This window comes from Lactuca sativa, chromosome 6, assembly GCF_002870075.4.
Source record: "Lactuca sativa cultivar Salinas chromosome 6, Lsat_Salinas_v11, whole genome shotgun sequence".
NCBI lineage: Eukaryota > Viridiplantae > Streptophyta > Magnoliopsida > Asterales > Asteraceae > Lactuca > Lactuca sativa.
In genome coordinates this window covers 97,526,312-97,548,388 of record NC_056628.2, presented here as the reverse complement: position 1 = coordinate 97,548,388, position 22,077 = coordinate 97,526,312, and the positions used below count along the sequence as shown (strand labels likewise).

Sequence of the window (22,077 nt, the reverse complement as noted above, 5' to 3'; positions counted from 1 at the left end):
GGGTTTTCGCTAAACAGCCTCAACTCATTGAGTTGGCCCCCTCCAACTCGTCGAGTGGGCTTCATAATCCACGTGACATGATCAACTTCTACACGACTAGTTGGAGTAGCCAACTCGTCAAGTAGGTCTAAAAATGTGAATATAAAACTTTAAATTTTTTCCTTGGAATCAGGGTGTTACAATTCTCCCCCACTAGGATCAGACTTCTCCCTCAAATTCATTTTTTGGAAATAGCTCTGGGTACTGCTCACACATCACAAACTCCGGCTCCTAAGTCCACTCGAATCCTTTCCGATGCTGCCACTGAACCTTAACCAAGGCACCTCCTTATTCCTCAAGACCTTCACCTACTTATCCAAATTCGCCCCCGACGTCTCAATATAGTTCAGACGATCATCGACCTGAAATTCTAGCTCGGTACGCCTTCAATCCGCATAACTCTTCTGACAATTCTGGGCCGTCAGCAACCTCTGTTTGACCTGTTGGATTTGCTCTGTCGTCTTAAGCACTATCATGGTGCTCCATAACACTCTTTGTCTGGAAGGGTGGCGGGAAGCCCTATGCTTCGAGCAACTCATCATAGCCTCAAAACTCCAAAATCCAAGGTTCATAAAAGATCGAGCCAAATCCTTCACCGATACTCTTGGGCTCAAAAGCACAACCCGAAAACTCACAACATATAACAATCTCCTCAAGACAACCGAACCAATCAGAAAATTCTAACCCGAGGAAGGACAAACCCCTTGCTGATCCACAGGGAAACCGAAGCCCTACATAAGGTCTGACCTCCCGTCAGACTGAACCATCGCAACACAAATCCCAAGACGATTCAGCTTTGGCTCCGAACTGAATTATCATGCGTAACCACAACTATCCACTGACATCCGAAAACATAACTCCAACCATCTTCCAATGTCGACTCCCGACCCAACAGTGGAACCGCCACATGCTACCCTTAGCACATTCGGCAATACGACCCCATAGTCGTTCAATCTAACAGGGCCATCTTACCCAATCACACTATTCCCATAATCACCAAGTTCACTTCACCCCAAACGAACATTACAATCGATCTGTAGTCACAAATCACCTCTGACCATTGTCGTCTACCACTTGCTAATTCCATGCGTGTCGCGGTTCTCCTCAAGCCAACGACTAATCCACTCCAGTCTCAACATCATATGGAATCATAATCACTCAGAATGAGACCCATCTAAAAATCCAAAATCCCAACCTGCCTATCCTTTAAACAGATAGAGCCAAACTTAACACAAGAGTCTGGTCCGTCAACAAAATTGGATTTGCAGTCAGAGATTATTTGTGGGATCAACTGTTGATAGGGTATTGTCTTGATATGGACAGTTTGGGGATCTGTCAGTCAGTAGCCAAGGATCGTCTGTGTGTTTCGGCAGTGCGAGGTGATTTTTCCTCAATGTACTTGTGGGTCGAAGGCACCAATATTTGCCCATTGGATTGATATCTTGTTATGCATGCTATTGTGCTATTGTGATATGTTAGATCGATATCCTGGTAGATAGGATGTTGTTATTCTTAGTGATCTGTAGATCTGTTTGACTGGTTGTAGACTGTTATATGATTATATGTTATACGTGCACATGTTTGGTCGGTGGTTGAGGCTTCACCGCTCTGTGCGTAAGCCAACATGTCGGGGCATTCCAAACCGATGGTTGAATGGGCCCGAGGGTATTCTGTCCCGAGGATGATTGGACCCATAGTATGTTGGGATTCCAACCCGATGGTTGAGGGCCTGCGGTATTCCAACCCGATGGTTGACTGGACCTATATTATGTTGGCATTCCAAACCCGATGGTTAAATGGACCCATAGTATTTTGGCATTCCAACCTGATGGTTGAGGGCCTGGGGTTTTCGAACCCGATGGTTGACTGGACCCATAACATGTTGGCATTCCAACCCGATGGTTGAGGGGCCTGAGGTATTCCAACCCGATGGTTGATTGGACCCATAGTATGCTGTTTGTGGTGTATGTTATCTGTTGTGTGTTGGTACTTTAGGGGAACTCACTAAGCTTTGTGCTTACAATTTTTGGTTTATGGTTTCAGGCACTTCAACGAAACGTGGTAAGACGAAGACGTGACCGTACACATCCTGATTTTCTGTCATTGATCTTGGGAGACACTGATTTTTAAATAATGTTTTGAGAACACTAATTTTGTAAATATTTTTATTAGTAAAAGGGGTGTTTTGAAAATTTTAAAATTGTTTAAATTTTTTGGATGTTACAACATGTCTTAATCCATAAAGTTGTTAACTTTGAGCTTTTGCATGGCCCAGTTGGTCCCAAATCCAAGTTCTTACTTTACAACTTCATCAAAGAGGCTAATACACATGCATGGGTTGATATTACCCATCAAGATTGCATTTTTATGCATTTGGGACACCTAAAATGTCCATATCTAAGGACCAAACTCGTGGAGAAAACTCATATACATAAAGGCAACCTAAAGAGACCAAAATGTGCCACAACCACCCTAAACTAGATCCACCTAAAAGAGATGACAAGATTAAAGCTTTTTACCTTCAATTGGTTGCAAAATATGAGAAACTTCTGGATCTACAAACCCCATTCCAAGTGATGATTCTTTAACAAGCGCCAATATCTTCAAGATGCACAAAACACTCCAAGATTCCTCACAAAAGCTTAAGAACTCCAAGATGGTGGCTAAGGATCGAATATTAGGGTTTAGGAGGCATGGAGGTTGATAAGGAACAAGGCTCAAGAATTAATGAGGCTTAAATAGGGGTAAAACCCTAGAAATTAGGGTTTCTTACTGAAGGGAGTACGCCCTGTGTACCCCTTAGTACGCTCGGCGTACTAAAAAGAACCCACGATCTGGCCAGGCACTACGCCCTGCATACACGACGAGTACGCCTCGGGTACTCGATGAACTTCACAAAGCTTAAAATTCTTTTGACCAAAACTCCTTCACCCTAAGTCCGTTTCCTACGAACTTAATATCCATGGAAAAGGTGATGAGAATCGCTAAAGGCCCGAATTGCCAAATTACGATTATACCCTTAGGCTCCGAAACACAATCGAACTCTCGGATCACCTTATATATAATGCCCAAATCCAACAAGGGCTAATTTTCTTCCTCTTCAAAGCCCTAAGCCTTATGATAACTAATAATCGGGCCATGACCCTGAATAATGAAACGATTCGAAACCGAGTGTTACATACATTTTCAGCAACACTATGATATTCATGTATACTTGGAGATATAAAAGTACCTATTGGGTTGTTGCTCTTTTTTCCGCTGGATATGTTAATTGCAGATGCTTTTCCTTTATCACCGACTTCATTAACCCCAACACCTTCTTCAACCACCACATACACATACATATGTTTATCTCCATCAATATTTATTACATTGATCAACTTTCTAATATCACGATCATCAATAATACCATAATAATACAGTTGCTCGGGATGTTGATAAGACGGACTGACTTTTGATTAATCTGGAATGTCCATTTTACTTTTCACCAAATAAACAAATTCAATGAATGTGGTGGTCTCCTAAAATTCAACACCGTAATAAAACATTATTAGAATGTATCCCGGTGGCCATACATATGATAATTGGAAATTAACAAACTCTCATCTTCCATCAATGATAAGCAATACAAAATACTCAATTGAACTCATAATATGACATTTGAGAGAAAACAAGATAAAAAAGCAATAAGACCCCGTTTGATACGCATCTTTCCAGGTCCAAACATATCTTTCTGGCTGAATGGACCGGAAAGCTGTTTGATTTGCACAAAAGAAGGGGTCTTTCCTGGTAAGATGTGTCTTTCCCAAAAAGCCCCAAAATCATATCTTTCTGGCTGAATGGGCTGGAAAGACAATTATACACCAATCCCCGCATCTTTTTTTCTTTATTGGATTATTAATTTTTTTAAATAACTTTTTTTAAATTTATTTTTATTGAATTATTACTTTTTTTTTTCATCATTCAACACATTCAATCAGATGTACAATCAAACAACATGGTTTCTTTCTCAGTCAGAAAACTTTACCAGCACTTTACCGAACAACACTTTCGGAGATAGAAACTATCAAACGGGACCTAACATTCATTCTAAAATATATTCACAATTTAATATATACTATGTATGAAATAGTAGTCAAAATCCATGAATTAGTAGTCAACTTTTACCTAATAGTAGTCAAAAATACCAAATAGTAGTAAAAGAATAATAAAAGTAATAAAAATAAAACAAAAATACCAAATAGTAGTAAAAAAAAAAAATAAAAATAAAAACGGTATGTTTTTGTCAAAACAATAGACCATTTAAGATCAACGGTTTGAAAAATCGTAAATTATACATAGAAAAGTAATTAGTAGACCATAAAATAGTCTATGGTTTTGTTTTGAAAAATGGAAAAAAAATTATACATACAATGAAACCGTATGTGAAAAGGGCGAAATGGTAGCCAATTTTACCGGTCTACGGTCTTATGGGTTATTTTGAAATAATTACTAATTTTTGACTAAAAATAGAAAAGTAATTAGAAGATTAGGCTAGTTTTGTAATTATTCCTCATTATAATTGCATAGGGATTAGGAAGTACTGTTATATACTCCCTCCGTCCCAAATTGATAGTCTACTTTTGATTTTTTAAGTCTTTTTTCTTTAACTTTGACCTTAAATATTTTTATTTGTGTTATATATTAGTTGATAAAACTTATAACAATGAAAAAACATTTAAAATACAATCCATTCATATATTTTGCATTAAATATTATCTATCAAAAACAAAAATATTTAAAGTCAAAATTGAAAGAAAAAAGATTTTAAAACTGTGGACTATCAATTTGGGACGGAGGTAATATTTATTTTGAAATATAATTTAGATATTTAAATTTTTTAATAAATATCAAACAACTACATGCTTTCAACTATTCGGATTATGCTTTAGTAGTCTTACAACGATAAGTACACTCCAAACAAATATTTATGAGAAATGAGCATTGAACCTTTTTAGCAAAATAAAAATAAAAAAGTGTTATATCCTTAGGATGAGATTTTTTTTTCCATATCTATATTATCTTGAGGAATTTGATTACATTTACAAAAGTTATTTGTAAAAGGAAAAAAGTTTAACATGCTTAATTGTAAAGAAAACAACGTTTCTTTGTGCTTAAATTCACAAACAAGCAAAAGGTAACGTTTTGATTAGGATGCCTTTTCTAATCGAGACACAAAAACACACACAGATCAACCATTTTTAAAATCACCATTATAACTTGGAAAGGTGTATCAAATTATCAAATATTCAATATCAGACTCCGATTTACCACTCGAGAATGTGGACGGACGATTCACAGCACCTACATTGTCAGTATATTCCTTCCCGACGGCCGGCCTCCTCCTCCATAACCACCACTTCTAGAGACAGAATCAAGCTTCTGTAAACAAATTCAACCAAAAGATTCAATCGTTGGTGTCGATTTAGCCAGGAGATGCAAAACTCAACTCAATCATCATCCACCACCACCACTCTTTACATCATCTTAACCATCACCACCTTTCTCTTTCTCCTTTTCTTCCTTTCCCCATTCCCGTCCTCACCACCACCGCCGTCCTTCTCCGACCCATACCTATTCCCCCACCGTCCATCCACCGCCCAATACCACAACCACCAACTTCTCTTCCTCAACAACAACAAAACCACTAACCAATCTCCCCCCGCTTCACCCACCATCGCCTATTTCATATCCGGATCCTCCAACGATTCGGCTCGGATCATCCGACTCCTTTTGTCTATCTACCATCCGAGAAACCAATATCTTCTTCATCTCGACCGTTCTGCCCCTCAAAAAGAACGCGACTTTTTAGCCCTATCCGTTCAATCAATTCCGGTGTTTTGGGCTGCTCAAAATGTTAATGTTATAGGGAAATCCGATCTCGTTTCTCCTAAAGGATCTTCTTCAATTTCTTCCACTTTACATGGAGCTGCTATTCTTTTGAAACTTTGCCCTGATTGGGATTGGTTTATTAATCTCTCTGCTGCTGATTACCCACTTGTTACTCAAGATGGTAATCTTCAATTTTGCATATTTTACACATATTTTACTTCAATTAGTTTGTTTCTCACCCCCTTTTTTACATACTCTTAACTGCTAAATTTCATTTTTCTAGGGTTTATCTGTTTCAAGTAACATTGTCTTGGACTGGTTATTTGTTGTTGGTTTTTTTAAGGCTTTTTCGCAATAAATCCATCTTCCATCGATTATAATTTGTGGGTATTCTCTGTTTTTCCATAATAATTAATTAGAATTGATTTAGAACCTTGAGGAGTTCCATTTTTGACCTACCCCAACCACTTTAACTTAAACACTTCTTGTTGTGGTTGTTGCAAAATCCAAGTCACAGAGTGTAAATGTTGTTAGGAAGTATCGATCTTGAATTGATTTCAATTTGTGGGTTTACTTGGTGTTTTGGTTGCAATGTTTTGTTGTTGCCTTTTTTTGACTATATCTTGTTTTTTCGCTAAACTACTTTTGAATATGCTTATCTTCAAATCTAGGGAAGTACCAGAAAGTAGAATAAAATTACTTATATACCCGTATTTTATCTGTTACTGACTAAAATAACCAGAATTTGCCAAATAATCAACACCATTAAAAGTTATTATTACAAATATCCAAATATCATCTTAGCTTGTGCATAATCACCTTCAAAAGTTATCTGATTATTCTTTACATAATCACTTTCAGATCTTCTTCACATTCTGTCATATCTACCTAAAGATCTTAACTTTGTGAATCACACAAGCTACATCGGATGGAAAGAGTATGAAATTATCACTTTTACCTAATATTTACACATGTTTGAATAGCAATTATGGAGTTCAATAATACGTATTTTCCTTCTTTTTGTTGTTAAAAGGTCACGAATTTTAAAACCAGTGGTGGTTGACCCTGGTCTTTTCCTTGTTGAGCAAAGCGAAATCTTTTATGGCACTCAAAGAAGGCCATTGCCAGATGCTTATCGATTGTTCACAGGTATGTTGTCAAGAGAAAACAATGTATTTTCATCCATTTGTTTGTTATAGCATTCTATTTCTATTTCATTTTATTACAATAATTTTTGTTATAAAGTCAACGTACTTTGAAATATCTATATTGTATTTTTAATAGTTTTCTTATGTGAAAACGACCTAAAAAGATAGTATAGTTCTCATTTTGTACATGTTTAGTCTTCATTGTTTTGTTTTTTTTTTTCGTGTAAAGTAAACTCTTGAACTTATTGTTTTTGTACACATTCAGTCTTTATGATTGATTACTCCAAGTTAAGTTCTCAGTTTGTACACATATAGTCATTAATGTTTTTTTTTTTTGCAAAATAAGTCATTGTTGTTTTTGTACACATGAGCAAGACCTAAAGAAAACCGGTCATAAGGATTGAATGTGTACAAAAACAACAATGACTTGTTTTGCAACAAAAAAACATTAAGGACTAAAAGTGTACAAACAGAGAACTTAACTTGGATTAGCTGGTCATAAGTACTGAATGTGTAGAAAACAAGGTAAAGGGCTTATTTTACAAGAAAACAACAATAAAGACTAAATGTGTACAAAATGAGAACTATATTACCCTTTTATGTCGTTTCCCATTTCGTTATTAAGGGATTTTACTTTGAAAAGTCACCTAATAATAGAAGTGAACATTGTTTTATATTTTGATGACAATGCCAAAATTGGGTAGATTTCTCAAAGGACAATGCTGTAATATTAGGATAACAATACTACACAAATTGATTGAAGTACATTGCTATTTTATGCATTGACCACAATAAAAAATTCATGAAATATATCAGCTTAATGCAACCAATGGCAAATTCCATTTATGTGTATCATACGGTTTTACTTCCATTTCTTTTCTATGGCAACATTGTAATTCAAAAATCTACCCAATTACACTATAGTTTCAATTCTCTTCTTATTAGCATGTTATATTTACAAAAATATCCAATAATAGAAGCGAACATTGCTTTGCATTTGGATAATGAATTTTGGAACGGCTTACGATAGATTTATTTATTTTTTTAAAAAAAAAGCACCCCTGAACTGTGAAGAAATAAAATTGTTATGTTGAAATATATATAAATCAATGAAAGCGTGTTTGCTAATTCTTGCATTCAACCCTATCAAACACTCATGAAATATCACATAAAGCCTCCATAAGCATCTACAACCCTACTCTAAACTCCATTTTTTTCTCCATTTCATATGTTTTTCTCCAAAATGAATATGAACTTTCACTTGTCACATTTTAGTTTTCTCACTTTTTTATTTTATTTAAATTAACCAAGTGTAATTTAAACGATATGAACTAACCCACAAACATAAAATACAACATTAATGTATCAAATTTTTGAAAAGGGTCATCAAATTGGTAACAAATATTGTTATTGCAGGCACCCCATCTTCCATATTGACCCGAAAGTTTGTAGAATTTTGCATTTTGGGAACAGAAAACTTACCAAGAACGCTTCTCATGTATCTATCCAACAGCCTTTCATCTCAATCTGTATACTTTCCAACCGTTTTATGCAACTCTCCACATCTAAACAAAACCGTTGTCAACCACAATTTACAATATTCTGCATACGAAACCAAACATGAACCCCGAATACTCAACTCAAACGACTTCAATGACCTAATCAACAGTGGGTCAGCTTTTGGGTCTCCTTTTCTTCATGATGATCCGGTTCTTGACTGGATTGATCAACAACTTCTGAACCGTGGTCAGGGGAAACCGGTTCCTGGTGGGTGGTGTTTGGGTGAGTCGGGTGATGAGGCTTGTGGGATTTGGGGTGATGCTGATGTTTTGAAGCCTGGTTTGGGTGCCAAAAGGTTGGAGGAACGTCTTGTTCAGTTGCTGTCCAATGACACTTTTTATTCCCATCACTGTATTTTTGAATGATGATGCATGCACTGTTGTTTTTTTTTTTTTTATTATATAGATTTACATTTTGGAAATTTTGTTGTATATTGGTATTTGGGTCAATTGAGTTACCTGCTTTTTTTTTTATGTGAAATGTTGTTTAGGATTTTAACTTCACTTTTCTGTTTGTTGAATTTCTCCATGAAAGCTTGGATCATTTTAGTCGATAATGGCAGTTGGATAATTTTATATTTTTTTAGGCTGTGTTTGATGCGCCACAACTAGCTGATAAGCTAGCTTATTTTTCGAGTTTTTTTATGTTGTCGTGTTTAGCAAACAAAATAGTAGCTTATAACCTAGCTTTTTGGAAAGCTACTTAGACTGGTTTTTTAGGAGTTTTTTTAATTTTTTTTTTCCAAATATACCTTTTAATTAATTATAAAAACAAATACTCTTAAATGTTTTTTTTATGTAATTTTATATATTTCACTAGCTTTTCAGTTAGTTTTACTAAATGTCATTTTTTATCAGTTACCTTTTTAGCTATCAGCTAGTGTTTTATTTAATAGTTAACTTTTCAACTATAACCTTAATGAGGTAGCGATGTTTGTCCATTATCCGACACCTTTTTCGCTCTTATGATTATCATCATGTATTGTGTTATATATATACTTTCGTGTTTCCTGAATATGGAGATGTGTAGATGAATGGATGAAAAAGTGTAATAAGGGCATATTGGTCATTTTATATAAGTTAATGACACAATTGTTAAACCACACCGGTTTTAGGTTATCTGGTTGTCTTTTGAATAAAAAATATGCAATGTAATAAAATATATGTAATACTCGTTTTGGGTTTTTTTTTGTGAAATTAAAATTTAAGAAGGGTATGGTCATGGTGCTTGTGAAATTAAAACATATTTTTTAGAAGTTGAAGATTTAGGGACTGAATGGAGAGAAGCTTGTTCCACAGTTTTTCCTGACTAATATTATTATTATTATTATTATTATTATTATCATGAATTAAGTGTTTAACTGAATAATCAATTTTATTAGATGATTTAGGACTTGCTGGTCGATTCAAGGTACAATGAACACACTTACATTACATATTTAATTTTTAATTTTGCACCTATATTCTTTGATAAGCCAAATTGTTTTGCTATTTCTTCAACGAAAAGTATCATGATAATGTTTGTAATTATTTGTCTTAAATGGATGTATAAAGTATAATGCTGTAATATCTGAATTTAATTGAAATGGGAGGGGGTAAACACTTAAGAAGATGACACATAAACAAAGACCTCATCAACAAAGGCTGATCCAAATGTCATCCACATCAGCCAAAGACCATGTGGCATGACACATCAGCAAAAGAGACAAGTCCACTTGGATTTTGCATGACAAATCAACAATACATCCCACGTCATCTCTTCCCCAAATATAAACAAAAATATGAAACTAAAACACTTTCAAAGCTCAGGTGGAGGATGTTCCAAATATAGCTGCAAAGACAATGGCTGAATATTCATGGATTTGATTGGTGTTATTACAGGAGGTTGTTTCCACTGATATGTGTTGCTTGAAATCCACGCACCAACTTCAGCTTCAGGAAGAGAGCAAAAGTAACCTGTTATTTCCCACCTCCAATCAGATTTTTTACTTTGAGATAAAACAGCAGCATTCTTTGAAAAAGGTTCTGATAAAGACAGCTTCACCAAAAATAATCTCATCTCCATGTCCATCATTTCCCCATCATAACAAGACTGGTTCACATTAATCTTGAACATAAATCTCTCAACTGGAATTTTATCATCCTTGAAGAAAATAACAGCAATTCTCTCAACCAGCCCCTGAGACAAAAGTTACCTATATCAACACTTGATTCTCTTTCTCTCTAATTTTGATCTACATAATTAATTCTCACCTGTTGGATGTAAGGTTCAAGTGCATTGACAGAGTTGAGGATATAGCGATTAAGCTGAGGGTGTCGAGCCCTGTGAACCAATAGATTCATATATCTCCGCCTTTCAAAAGCACCTGGGTCATGTCATACATCAGTTTTCAAACTTCAGTTACTCAAAAAAATAAAAATCGAGGATCTTGAAAAGATTGCAGACCTGGTGGGTATATTCCTTTCAGGAAGATGATGGATGTAATAGCAACTTCAAGAAATTCAACTACTACACGTGAAGTCTCCCCTGGAATTTAGGTTTAAAAAAAAGCGAGGTGTTAGGGTTTATTTAATTAGCAGATGGTTATCCAGAAAGAGTTGAAATCCATGGGACTTACTACTTTCAGGAGATTCGTTTTCCTTGCAATCCATTTTCTCCTTCTCCCCTTCACAGTATGTAACAAATGGATTGCTGGGTTTATTTAATGGTTTGACGCATTGACGTTCTATTTTTCATTCAACTCTGTCGTTTTTTTTTTTTTTCTTTCTGTAATGCATTGAATTCAACAAAGTTCAATGAGCTTATATAAAAAAAAAATCATTTACTACAAAACTTAATTTATGACATTTATTTAAAGATTAAAATGTTTCATTTTTCTTGTTGAGGAGGTCAGTGGCCATTTGTTAAGAACAAAAATCTCGATATGATAATGAACAAGGAATAACTCAAATGAAATGGACAAATTTGATTCAAATAACGAAATGGAGTGACACTTACATACATATAAGAAGGAAGAAACAGCAAAACAGGATCAGAAGAAACAGAAACAGCAAAACAGCCAATCGATTTCTCAGCAAAAACTCTTACATAAGCCAGCAAAATTTCAGAAAGAAACAAGAAACAAGAAGGAGAAATCAGAAAATCTCGTATGAAATAGAGAAATTGGGAATAGAAAATCTCGTATGGAATGCAGAAATCAGGAGCAAGAAGGAACGAAGGACGAAATAAGTAGCTGTTGATTCGTCGGAAGTAGGCTGCTCGATTTCTCTATTTTCGTTGGAACTGGAAGTGGAGGCAGGAAGGGAACGGCGATAGCTGTGTTCGATTTCTCGATTTCTTTTTGTTTCCGGTCCACCAATTGGAAAGCCAAGACATGAAAACGTTGGACCGAGTCCCTCACTTTCTAATCCATATCAAACACGCCAAAAGGTTTTTCTTTTTGGACCCAATCCATATTTTAACCCAATTAGAACATTAAATACATGTATTTTAAAAAAATAAAAATAACCACAACAAGCAGGAACTTATGTGCCAACAAAGATATAGCTAGCAGGGACAAAAGTGTCAAAGCGTCCAATAATCATACAAATAGCTTCAATCAAGCTATGATTTGGATAATAGATAATGTCATGCCTTTCAAGCACAAAACTAACTAAATTTCAAACATAATTCGAAATAAAGTCTCAAAGCATCTATGTATTTACTAATCAATCTAGGCTTGTAAAATTCTAATTCAAACATAATTCAAAGTTCAAAATTAAAAGTCTAATATATTAATTGAGACAATTTCTTATCAATTCTAATTGAAACTCAACTTGCCTACTGTCCACTAAACAAATCTTTCAATCCAATTCGGATTCAAACCAATTTAAAACCCCTAAACATTCATGCCCAGATGGACACTTTGAATCCAAGACATGGGAGATTCATTAATACAATCGATGGTGTATCATTATCAACCAATCAAACAGAAACTGAGTTACATAGATGAGAGAACTAAGAAGTTGAGTTCTTTTATGTGCTTCTAAATTCTAAAAGAGTGTAACTGGATTCAAATAATGAAATAAAGCTCGAGTACATAAATTTTTAAAATAAATCATACAAAACAAGAACTAATCGCTAATATTCGATAAGTTACTCGAAAATTGGAAATACTCACACAACCCAAGACTGCGACATATATAACTTTGAAAACTTATTTGAAATTCTAAAACTGAAATTAACTCTGAGATTGTGGAAAAAACGCAAGGTTAAGGCGATTTTGAATACTCCAAAATACAAAGACAAAGGGAAAAGAGCCAAAGAGTAGAGGAGATAACGATTTGGAATAAAGAAAAGGTGAAAATGTAGCCGATTAGTAGTTGAGAGAGAGCTTAGATTAAATACAGAGACTAGAGTGGGGAAGATGGAGATGGAGACAGACAATACATGAAGATTGATCATCGCGCAAACCATGGGCAATTGCTTGATTTGTCTTTGTTTCTGTTCTACGCGGCCATATCCCTTTTTTTAGCTCCTTCAATTCTTCAGTTTTGGGCTTCAATGCCAGGCTACCTATAGTCTGGGTCGGGCCAGGCTAGACAAATCTAAACTTATAAAAGTTGGCCTAATGATATAACGCTAAATACTAAATAGAGGTCCACAAGGGCCGATTAAAACAGGTTTTCGGTTAAAAAATAGAATCGATGCTCCTCAGAGAGAGTTGTTTGGTCTGATAAACTATTTGCCCAATAGCTCATAAAGCTGAGAGGACAACTCATGCATCTTTGGTGGTGCGAGGTGATACAACACTTTGGTAGTCGGGGCCGCATCGGGGATCAGGTCGGTCTTGAACTCTATCTGCCTCACGGGAGGCACATCGGGTAAATCCTCCAGGAAAACTTCTAGAAATGCTCTAACAACTAGTACATTTGAAACCGAAGCTCTCCCCTCAAATTGAGTGTCAAACACATATGCGAGATAACTCGAACAACCATGGTGGATATACTGTCTAGCCCTGGAAGCCGAACAAAAAGCTTTCTCACAATCGATCACAACTCCAAACCTATTCAGCCAGTCCATCCCCACAATTGTGCATATATCCAACCATAGGGATAGGAATCATGTCAATTGGGTAAGGCGCCCCAAATATCTTTAGAGTACAACCACGAAACACGATTGGAGCATAAACCTCGTGTTCGTTGGCGATGGAAACTCGCAATGGGCACTCCAACTCCCCAATGCTCATATCGAAATCCCTACCGAAGGTTTGAGATACAAAGGATCGACTCGCACCTGAGTAAAAAAGCCCAAGTGTAGACAAGGAATTCAATAAGAAGGTATCTATCATGAATTTAAACATAAGCATACATAAATTAAATTTGACCAAATAGTAAATGAATACATACTAATAACGACAACACACGCCTCCCTGGCCTTTGGGGCCTCAGCCCTCCCCTGGCATTCGTCTGTGATCCGAAGGGTAGTCGGAGCTGGTTCCTACACATGTCTAGCAGCGAGCAATGAAAAACCGGCCTTCATATGGCCAACCTGATCACATTGACAGCAAATCATGGTACTAGGCGATGGAGCCTGCTGACGACACTCCCTTGCAATATGGCCCTCTTTGCTATATTGGTGGCACCCAGTCGCTGACCGACACACTTCCTCGTGCATTCTCCCACACTTGCCACAAGTACGGCCCCTGTAGACTCTATATCATGAATCAGTGGGCTTGAACTGCTTCGCTGTTGGCTACGTCTGAACTGGGGTATGCATTTTCTCTTTAGTTTGGGTCTCAATCTTAGTCTCTCTCCTCCAAGAAAATGACTGAAGCTCGGAGAGGGAACAATACTTTTGATTCGCCACAAATCTCAGTCTTGAGCATGCTCACGTAGTAGGACATCTAAACCTGCTCTGAGGCAGCATACTCAGGTCAGAAAAGAGCTCTCTCAGGTAACATCTTGGTGATCTCCGTCACCAACTCTATTGTCTGCTTCAAGGACATGTACTCCTAGGCTAACCTATCCCTCTTCACCAATGGAAAATAATCAGTGCAGAACATATCAATGAACTGCAACCTTCTCTGTAGGAGAATAAGTACCAGTCACCAACTTCCACCAACCTTCTGAAACACCCAGAATCTTGAGGAACAATTATTGGGAATAAATTCCCTTTTGAGGATTGGACACGATGTGTTGGAGGAACCAACATGGCATGTATAGATAAGAAGAAGCGCGACTTTCATTAAGGTCAACACGGCGTGTTTCCTCTTGGAACATGGGGTGTTGATGGCTAGAATGAAAACTCCAATCTTCCGGGTTTTTGCTCCCTATTTAAAAGACTAAGGAGGCTAGGGTTTGTCCATCCTTAGCCCCTCAAGCATTGAAAGAAATCTTAATCATCTTCCTCCATTTTTAGAGCTAGTTTGGTGCTTTTTAAAGCTAAGAAGGAAGAAGAAGGAGGAAGGAAACAAAGTTCAAGCAAGCAAGTCCCTATTCTCCACCATGTCACTCTTTTGGACCTTTATAAGTGTACAAGACTCGATTTGTATCATTCCAAGTTGTTGGATCTTGAGTTTTGTTCCTTTAACTTCTTATTCTTGAATAATGGAATGGTTAGACCTCATAAAGTTGGCAACTTTATGAATCTCCAAGTCAAGAGGAGTTAGTAGTGTTTTGGATCTGAATTATAATCAAGTTTTTATGTCATGCTTAGAGATTAGGTCATGAATCTCCTTTTTGACCTAATATGGGTTCAAGACATGCATTGGACATGTATGTCTATAAAGCACCAACCTTTGGGATGGTTTTGGTGTTTGAATCAATTCTGCAAAGGATGGACTTCAAACTTTAAGGATTAAGTGCTTGTTTGTTAATCTCTTACGTTATTAAGTTGTATGGATTGAGTTTTGAACCTTTTGGGTAGTCCCAATGGATAAAGTTGGAAAATTTATCCTTCTGAACCACATTATGGACTAGATCTGAGCTTTGGAGCTCTTAGAATAGGTGAAAAAAACTTAAGGTATTGAGCCGTTGAAACTCAGGCAAACACGACATGGTGGCAATCCAACACGGCATGGTGGCAATCCAACACGACGTGTGGCTGAGAGTTTTCCCCACTGATTGGATGTTGGCGGAACACAGCGTGGCCAAGGGGCAACATGGCGTGTTTGGTTAAGATGGACTATTGGCTTTGACTTTGACTAGAAGTTTGATCAAGGTTGACCATGGGATATTTTGGGCCTTTTGGATTGTAAGTTCGAGCTTTAGTCTTGGACCAAACTAGGTAAGGGGTAAACGGTCTTTTTGTACCCTAATTAAGGACTGATGGTTGTGGATTGGAATCCAATTTTAATTGGATGTTATTTGGTATTGATAGCTTGGGGATTTGTTAGACCAGTAGCCAGAGGTTATTTTGTGCAATTCAACAGTTCGAGGTGAGTCTCCTCACCGAGTTTAGTGGATCGAAGCCACCAATTCTGGCCCATGGTTTGTTATGTAGGGTGCTAGATGTATGTGTGAATCTTGCATGTATATGTGCTCGTATGCTTACTGGGCGGGGCCCGATGGTTATTTTATATGCTAGTATGTGGCTATGTGTATATGATTTGTATTTGGGCGGGGCGCGTTATGCGAGTTTGGGTGGGGCCCGTCATACTCAGTGGGTGGGGCCCGTTGATTGTGTGATATGGTATTATTTTTGTGGTTTTTTCACGTGTTTGTACGTTATATAATTATCATGCTATCTATATATGATTTGTATGTGGGTGGGGCCCGTTATGCGAGTTAGGGCGGAGCCCATTATGTGTTATATATATATATATATATATATATATATATATATATATATATATATATATATATATATATATGTATGGTATGTGCTATCTTGGGGAGCTCACTAAGCTTTGTGCTTATGGTTTTCAGTTTATATTTCAGGTACATCGGTTTTTAATGAGAGAGCTCGGGATGATTGTAGAGAACACACCACATGTTTTGGCATTTTATGATTTAGTCTGATATTGATGATATATTGATACATTTGACAACCTTGGTTTTATGACTACAATATGGTTTGATGTTGTATTAATATACAAATGAAAATTTTTATGGTCTTATTTTCGGGGCGTTACCCCTTCACCCCCAAATGAAGACGATTCAAGGAAAGCATGACCTTCTGGTCCTCTGGGCATAAGCACGTGAAGAAACAACCCCCACATATGATATCCACCTCATGGCAACAATCGGGTCCTTGACTTTTTTTTTTGAAACGGAAAATCTATTTTACTCCTAAACTACTCCTTATTTCCCTATGTCCACTGCGGGACATGAACCCTCAACCTGAAAGAGAAAGGGAAACACCATATACCACTGAGCTAGAAGCCCTTTGATCGGGTCCGCGACCTCGTCGAACTCTGGGGGAATCCTTTTGCTGAAGTCCTGGTACTAAAGCATCCCTCTCCTCTGAAGTCACACAACAGCAACAACTGCAGTGGCTACGACAATAACAACCTAAGTGATGGCAACATAACACTCGTCATAAATCTCGATAATGGAAGTCTTGACATACCTGAACATCTTTGGGATCGCCTCCCTAACTGACATAGTCACCTGATTGGTGATCATCTCGCGGATCTCATCATTAGTCAATCCTTGCCTCTCCGGGCCATTAGCACCTGACCCCGAACCTCTAGTGCTCACCATACTAAAAATAAACTAGAATACATCAGAAAAGACACATTACATTCTAACACATCACTACTAGATCACTAAATCCTTGGAGTTTGTGACTCCCTCTATATGCGTATGAGTCTTGTGATTTTAGTAGTACGACCCATACTACCTTCCGCACTGTGACATCCCCATTTTCTTGGCCAGAAAAGACCGATTTTGTTTATGCTTTATAAAAATCAGAGTACCTCTTTTAATAAAAATGTTGCGGAATTTGTTCCTAGTAAAACATGATAAATACGTTATTAAAGCATTTCCGAAGAAAAGTATTTTTAATTCGTTTTAAAACATTTGGGATGTCATCGTCAATACAGAAACATAAGCATAAACAAAACTTACATTTATTTACACTAGTGATCTACATCTCTTTAATCTTTCAGTGTAATGTGACTTCATCTCAACACCTGTAATAGAAATAAATTGAGTGGGTTAGGTTGGGAAACCTGGTGAGTACATAGGGTTTTCAACCCACAATAATATAATTATTATGTTTAAACAATCAAACAATCGACCCAATTACCCATCCCCATTATCTTCTTTACTCTTAAGGATCTATCCTAAGAGTCATCTATCCCGCATTCGTTCATTCTGAAGTCCTTTGCTTCTAGAGTTATAGGACTGACACTAAATCCATAGCTGCCAATGCTCGTTCGTAAAGCACTAATTCCATAGCTGCTAGGTACTAAATCCATAGCTACCAGTGTTTATCTAATAGGTACTAAGTCCATAGCTACCAATTCCTAAAAGGGACTAAGTCCATAGCTACCAGTGTTTGTCCAATAGGCACTAAGTCCATAGCTGCCGATGTTATTTGTTAGGCACTAAGTCTATAGCTACCAATGTTTACTCACGTCATCTTTTATCTCTCATCATCTACCCATCTCATACCCAACATACTTGTATATTTAAAATACGTATACAATTCAAATCATTTAAAACATGTATAAAAAAAACGTTCATCCAGCATAGACAACAAGTATTAAGATAATATGCACACATAGCATGTAGTTTATATAAAATACTTCATATATATGTGTAAGATGAAAGTAACTATGCACTCACCTGAGAAGGTGGTGACTCGGTACTCGGACAACGCTTCGTTTACTTTAAAATAATTTCCTTCGACGAAACCTAGTATTATTACCACTAGATTTTAGTCTAATATTTACCATACCAATTCCTAAAAGGGACTAAGTCCATAGCTACCAATGTTTGTCCAATAGGCACTAAGTCCATAGCTGCCGATGTTATTTGTTAGGCACTAAGTCTATAGCTACCAATGTTTACTCACATCATCTTTTATCTCTCATCATATACCCATCTCATACCCAACATACTTGTATATTTAAAATACGTATACAATTCAAATCATTTAAAACATGTATAAAAAAAGCGTTCATCTAATATAGACAGCAAGTATTCAGATAATATGCACACATAACACATAGTTTATATAAAATACTTCATATATATGTGTAAGATGAAAGTAACTATGCACTCACCTGAGAAGGTGGTGACTCGGTACTCGGACAACGCTTCGTTTACTTTAAAATAATTTCCTTCGACGAAACCTAGTATTATTACCACTAGATTTTAGTCTAATATTTACCGTGACTAATTATTAGTCTTATTATTATTATTATTATTATTATTATTATTATTATTATTATTATTATTATTATTATTATATAAGCGTTTAAACAATCCTTTCCAACCACTATGTACAGACAGGGGCCAGACATAAAACACCGGAGGGCAGGACCATTTTGGCGAATAGCACTTCTGAAATCCAACAACCCTATGCGGCCCTTTAAACCAGATTCCCCGTACCGCGAGTTGTTAAAAAGATATTATAACGACACTTATATAAGTCATAATAATAGCTCAAATATTTATTATAAATTTATAATAACAATACTAATTTTAAATATAAACTATATTTAAAATAGGGTATGCATAACTTACTTACAAGGGGATTTTAGCTAGGAGTCGGGCTCTGCAGGGGCAGAACTTCGTCGCTGAATCTTTCTAAGAAAGATTCGTGCAACGCTTCAGCGCTCACCTTACTATACTAAAACTACAGAAAGAGAAGTCGAATAACGAGGGACCGAAATGCTCGGGGGATAAGAAGAGAAAGACTCTTGAATCAAGAGAATGGTGCAAGAAATATGAGAGCCCAAGCCTCTTATTATAGTAATTGAATTTACAAAAACTACCCTCCATAATTACTTAATGACTCTATAGTTATATAAACGACTAAACACCCCTTCATAATACTATTTTAAATAGATTTAATGATATTTGTACTAAACTAATGTCGAAAGAACTCAACATTAGTCTTATAATGACCGCATCGTCGATACCTTTCTAATGATATATACATATTGTACAACTTGGTTAAGATTATTTATTCTAAATAATCTTTTGTCAAAAAGTCGTTTTCAACCCCTATTATCTTTAAATTAACTAGCCCGGATCTACTGGCGTTACACACACCTACCCGTATTTATCTCAAAGGATCACCACGGACCTCATGGCCATAATGCCCAAGCTACTAGGATACATATACATCTTATACTCACTCTGTCAAGAGTGGCTAATCATTCCTTATGTTGGCTGTCTAACAACCACATTTACTCATGAACCTTCGACTAACCCTACAGCCACCTTGTGTATGCTAATCATACATAACACTAGATTCGATGGACAATCGAATAATTGATTCTATCCTAAGCCCACAACCAAACAAGGATAAAAAATAAGGCTAAATCAAACATTCTCAAAATATAAAATCTTAGTTATGTATAACTATGATGCACACAATAAGCAACCACATTAATAATGTCAGTTCCATATAACATATCAAGATATTCCCATAGGTTATAATGCATCATAAATTAGGGAAATCTAACATGTAATTTCTGAAGATCCCTAGCCTACAAACTAGCATGTAATTCTATCATATCATCAATAAACAAAAAAGTGTTGGTGTCTTGGGGAATAACTTTCCTTGGGATCTGACTGACTGGATACATTGCATCCTCTCCTTTGATTATTTTAGAATTGATTATGAAACTATTTTGCAGTTCCATAGTTTGAGTCAGGAAATCACATGAGTGTTCATCTAATTCTCTCAAACTAGAGCTTTGATACCAACTTGTAACGTTCCAGAAACCATGATAACGAAATTTTCAATTTTATAAAACATTTCCACAACAAAACTGTAACGCCCAGTTCCTTGTATGTATTTAATTCATATTTTATTCATTTTTTGTATAGAAACTTGACGAGTTGGAGGATCCAAACTTGTCGAGTAGAGATGGATTAGGATGCGGGTTGTGAAATCTACTCGACGAGTAGGATTGGCAGAATGAAACCCTAATTTTCAGGGTTTTTCATCCTATTTAAAAACCTTAACCCCCATAAGCTGGCCTCATTTACAATCACCATTGTCCCAAACCCTAGCCACGAAACCCTAATCCACTTTTGAGAGTTTTGAGCCATTTTTGTGCATTCTTTATGATTTTGAAGAAGAGGATACTTGAAGAAGGAGCAAGGATGCGTAAGAGAAGAGTAGATCCAGAAGTTGAGCTTTATTTCTGGTTCATCTAAGGTATAAAGCTCCTACCATGCTTATAGTATGTTTAGATATAGTTTTAGGAGGCTTTCTCCATATTATGGTCCAAAAATGCTGGTCTTTAGGACATGGACGTCCCATGGGGGCAAACCTTTAAGATCTAGGTCTATAGGGGGCTTCATGGCATAAAAGTGACAACTTTATGACCATGGAAGTCCCATGCAACTTGTGGACCATCTTTTTGGCCTTTTGAGCCAAGTAATCTGTGCATGCAAGTAAAGATAGGAACTTTACGTGACCAAACTGTCCCTAGAGTTAAGATCTATGATCCTATGGCTTATCTTAAATTTTTGATGGTTTTTGAAGTTGGAAATAAGACATTTTGAGATAGGGTTAGGGCTCATTTCTTCTAGGATGGGTCTTAATGGGTAAAGTCAGAAACTTTACCCTCCTAGATGTGTTTTCGACTCATATATGGAATATGGGGTTTAGACTCGAAAAATAATGGCTTAACACATTAAGAAAGCTTATCAGACTGAAGAAATCAACGATTTCATAGAGGAACTCATCGAGTTGAGTCGAAATGCCTCGATTCTTTAAAAAGTAAGGGCTCGACGAGTTCAAGGACAGACTCGACGAGTTGGGTAGGAAAACCCCGATTCTATGGATATGAGGAACTTGACGAGTTCGTGAAAGAACTTGATGAGTTGGATTGCGATTTCAGGGTTTTATGATTTATGGAACTCGATGAGTTGATGGGCTAACTCAGTGAGTTAAGTCAACCCGAAATGTTGGCTTTGACAAGAATGTTGACTTTAACCAGGGCGTTGACCTTGACTTTGACTTTGACCAAAGTTGACCCTTAAGTGGTCATGAGCATGAAATGTAATTAAGGAAATCTTTTATGTATATGAGTTTGAGTTGGGTAGATTGTCGGAGCCGAGGATTTCCAGTTACTTTACAGCATTATGGTGAGTTACCTTCCGGTAGAAGTGGGTCCAAGGCACTAATGTCGACCCACTGTAGTTGATTATAGTTGAGATGATTGTCTATGTGATAATTTTCTGATGTGCCACTATCTGTTATGCTTTATGTGCTAGTATGCTATGATATTATGTGATAGTGGTAAGAGGGGTAGGATAGACCCCGTTACCGATCATAAGTACTGAAG

General features: G+C 36.6%; 2 protein-coding genes across 3 annotated transcripts; one reads left to right on the top strand and one right to left on the bottom strand.

Moving 5' to 3' along the window:
* Positions 1–5,232: 5,232 nt before the first annotated feature.
* Positions 5,233–9,193, top strand: LOC111879535 (beta-glucuronosyltransferase GlcAT14A). Its single transcript, XM_023876003.3, has 4 exons — positions 5,233–6,091; positions 6,772–6,847; positions 6,944–7,059; positions 8,475–9,193. The coding sequence occupies exons 1-4, from the start codon at positions 5,515–5,517 to the stop codon at positions 8,981–8,983; spliced, it is 1,278 nt and encodes a 425-aa protein (XP_023731771.1). The 5' UTR covers positions 5,233–5,514; the 3' UTR covers positions 8,984–9,193.
* A 983-nt stretch (positions 9,194–10,176) lies between these two features.
* LOC111879545 (DNA polymerase zeta processivity subunit) lies at positions 10,177–12,036 on the bottom strand. Of its 2 annotated transcripts, none has more exons than XM_023876013.3 (5): positions 11,616–12,036; positions 11,236–11,384; positions 11,064–11,144; positions 10,871–10,983; positions 10,177–10,796 (listed from the first exon to the last, which is right to left on the bottom strand). In XM_023876013.3, the coding sequence occupies exons 2-5, from the start codon at positions 11,267–11,269 to the stop codon at positions 10,416–10,418; spliced, it is 609 nt and encodes a 202-aa protein (XP_023731781.1). In that variant the 5' UTR covers positions 11,270–11,384; positions 11,616–12,036; the 3' UTR covers positions 10,177–10,415. The 2 variants fall into 2 exon arrangements, with proteins under 2 accessions (XP_023731781.1, XP_023731783.1); XM_023876015.3 differs by having other exon boundaries at positions 11,620–12,036.
* Positions 12,037–22,077: the final 10,041 nt, after the last annotated feature.

Coding starts and splice junctions, on each gene's coding strand:
- LOC111879535 (XM_023876003.3), top strand. CDS start 5,515: ATGCAAAACTCAACTCAATCATCATCCACCACCACCACTCTTTACATC. Junction 6,848..6,943: donor AGCTACATCGGATGGAAAGA/GTATGAAATTAT, acceptor TGTTGTTAAAAG/GTCACGAATTTTAAAACCAG. Junction 7,060..8,474: donor TGCTTATCGATTGTTCACAG/GTATGTTGTCAA, acceptor TTGTTATTGCAG/GCACCCCATCTTCCATATTG.
- LOC111879545 (XM_023876013.3), bottom strand. CDS start 11,269: ATGGATTGCAAGGAAAACGAATCTCCTGAAAGTA. Junction 11,145..11,235: donor AAACGAATCTCCTGAAAGTA/GTAAGTCCCATG, acceptor CCTAAATTCCAG/GGGAGACTTCACGTGTAGTA. Junction 10,984..11,063: donor GAAAGGAATATACCCACCAG/GTCTGCAATCTT, acceptor GACATGACCCAG/GTGCTTTTGAAAGGCGGAGA.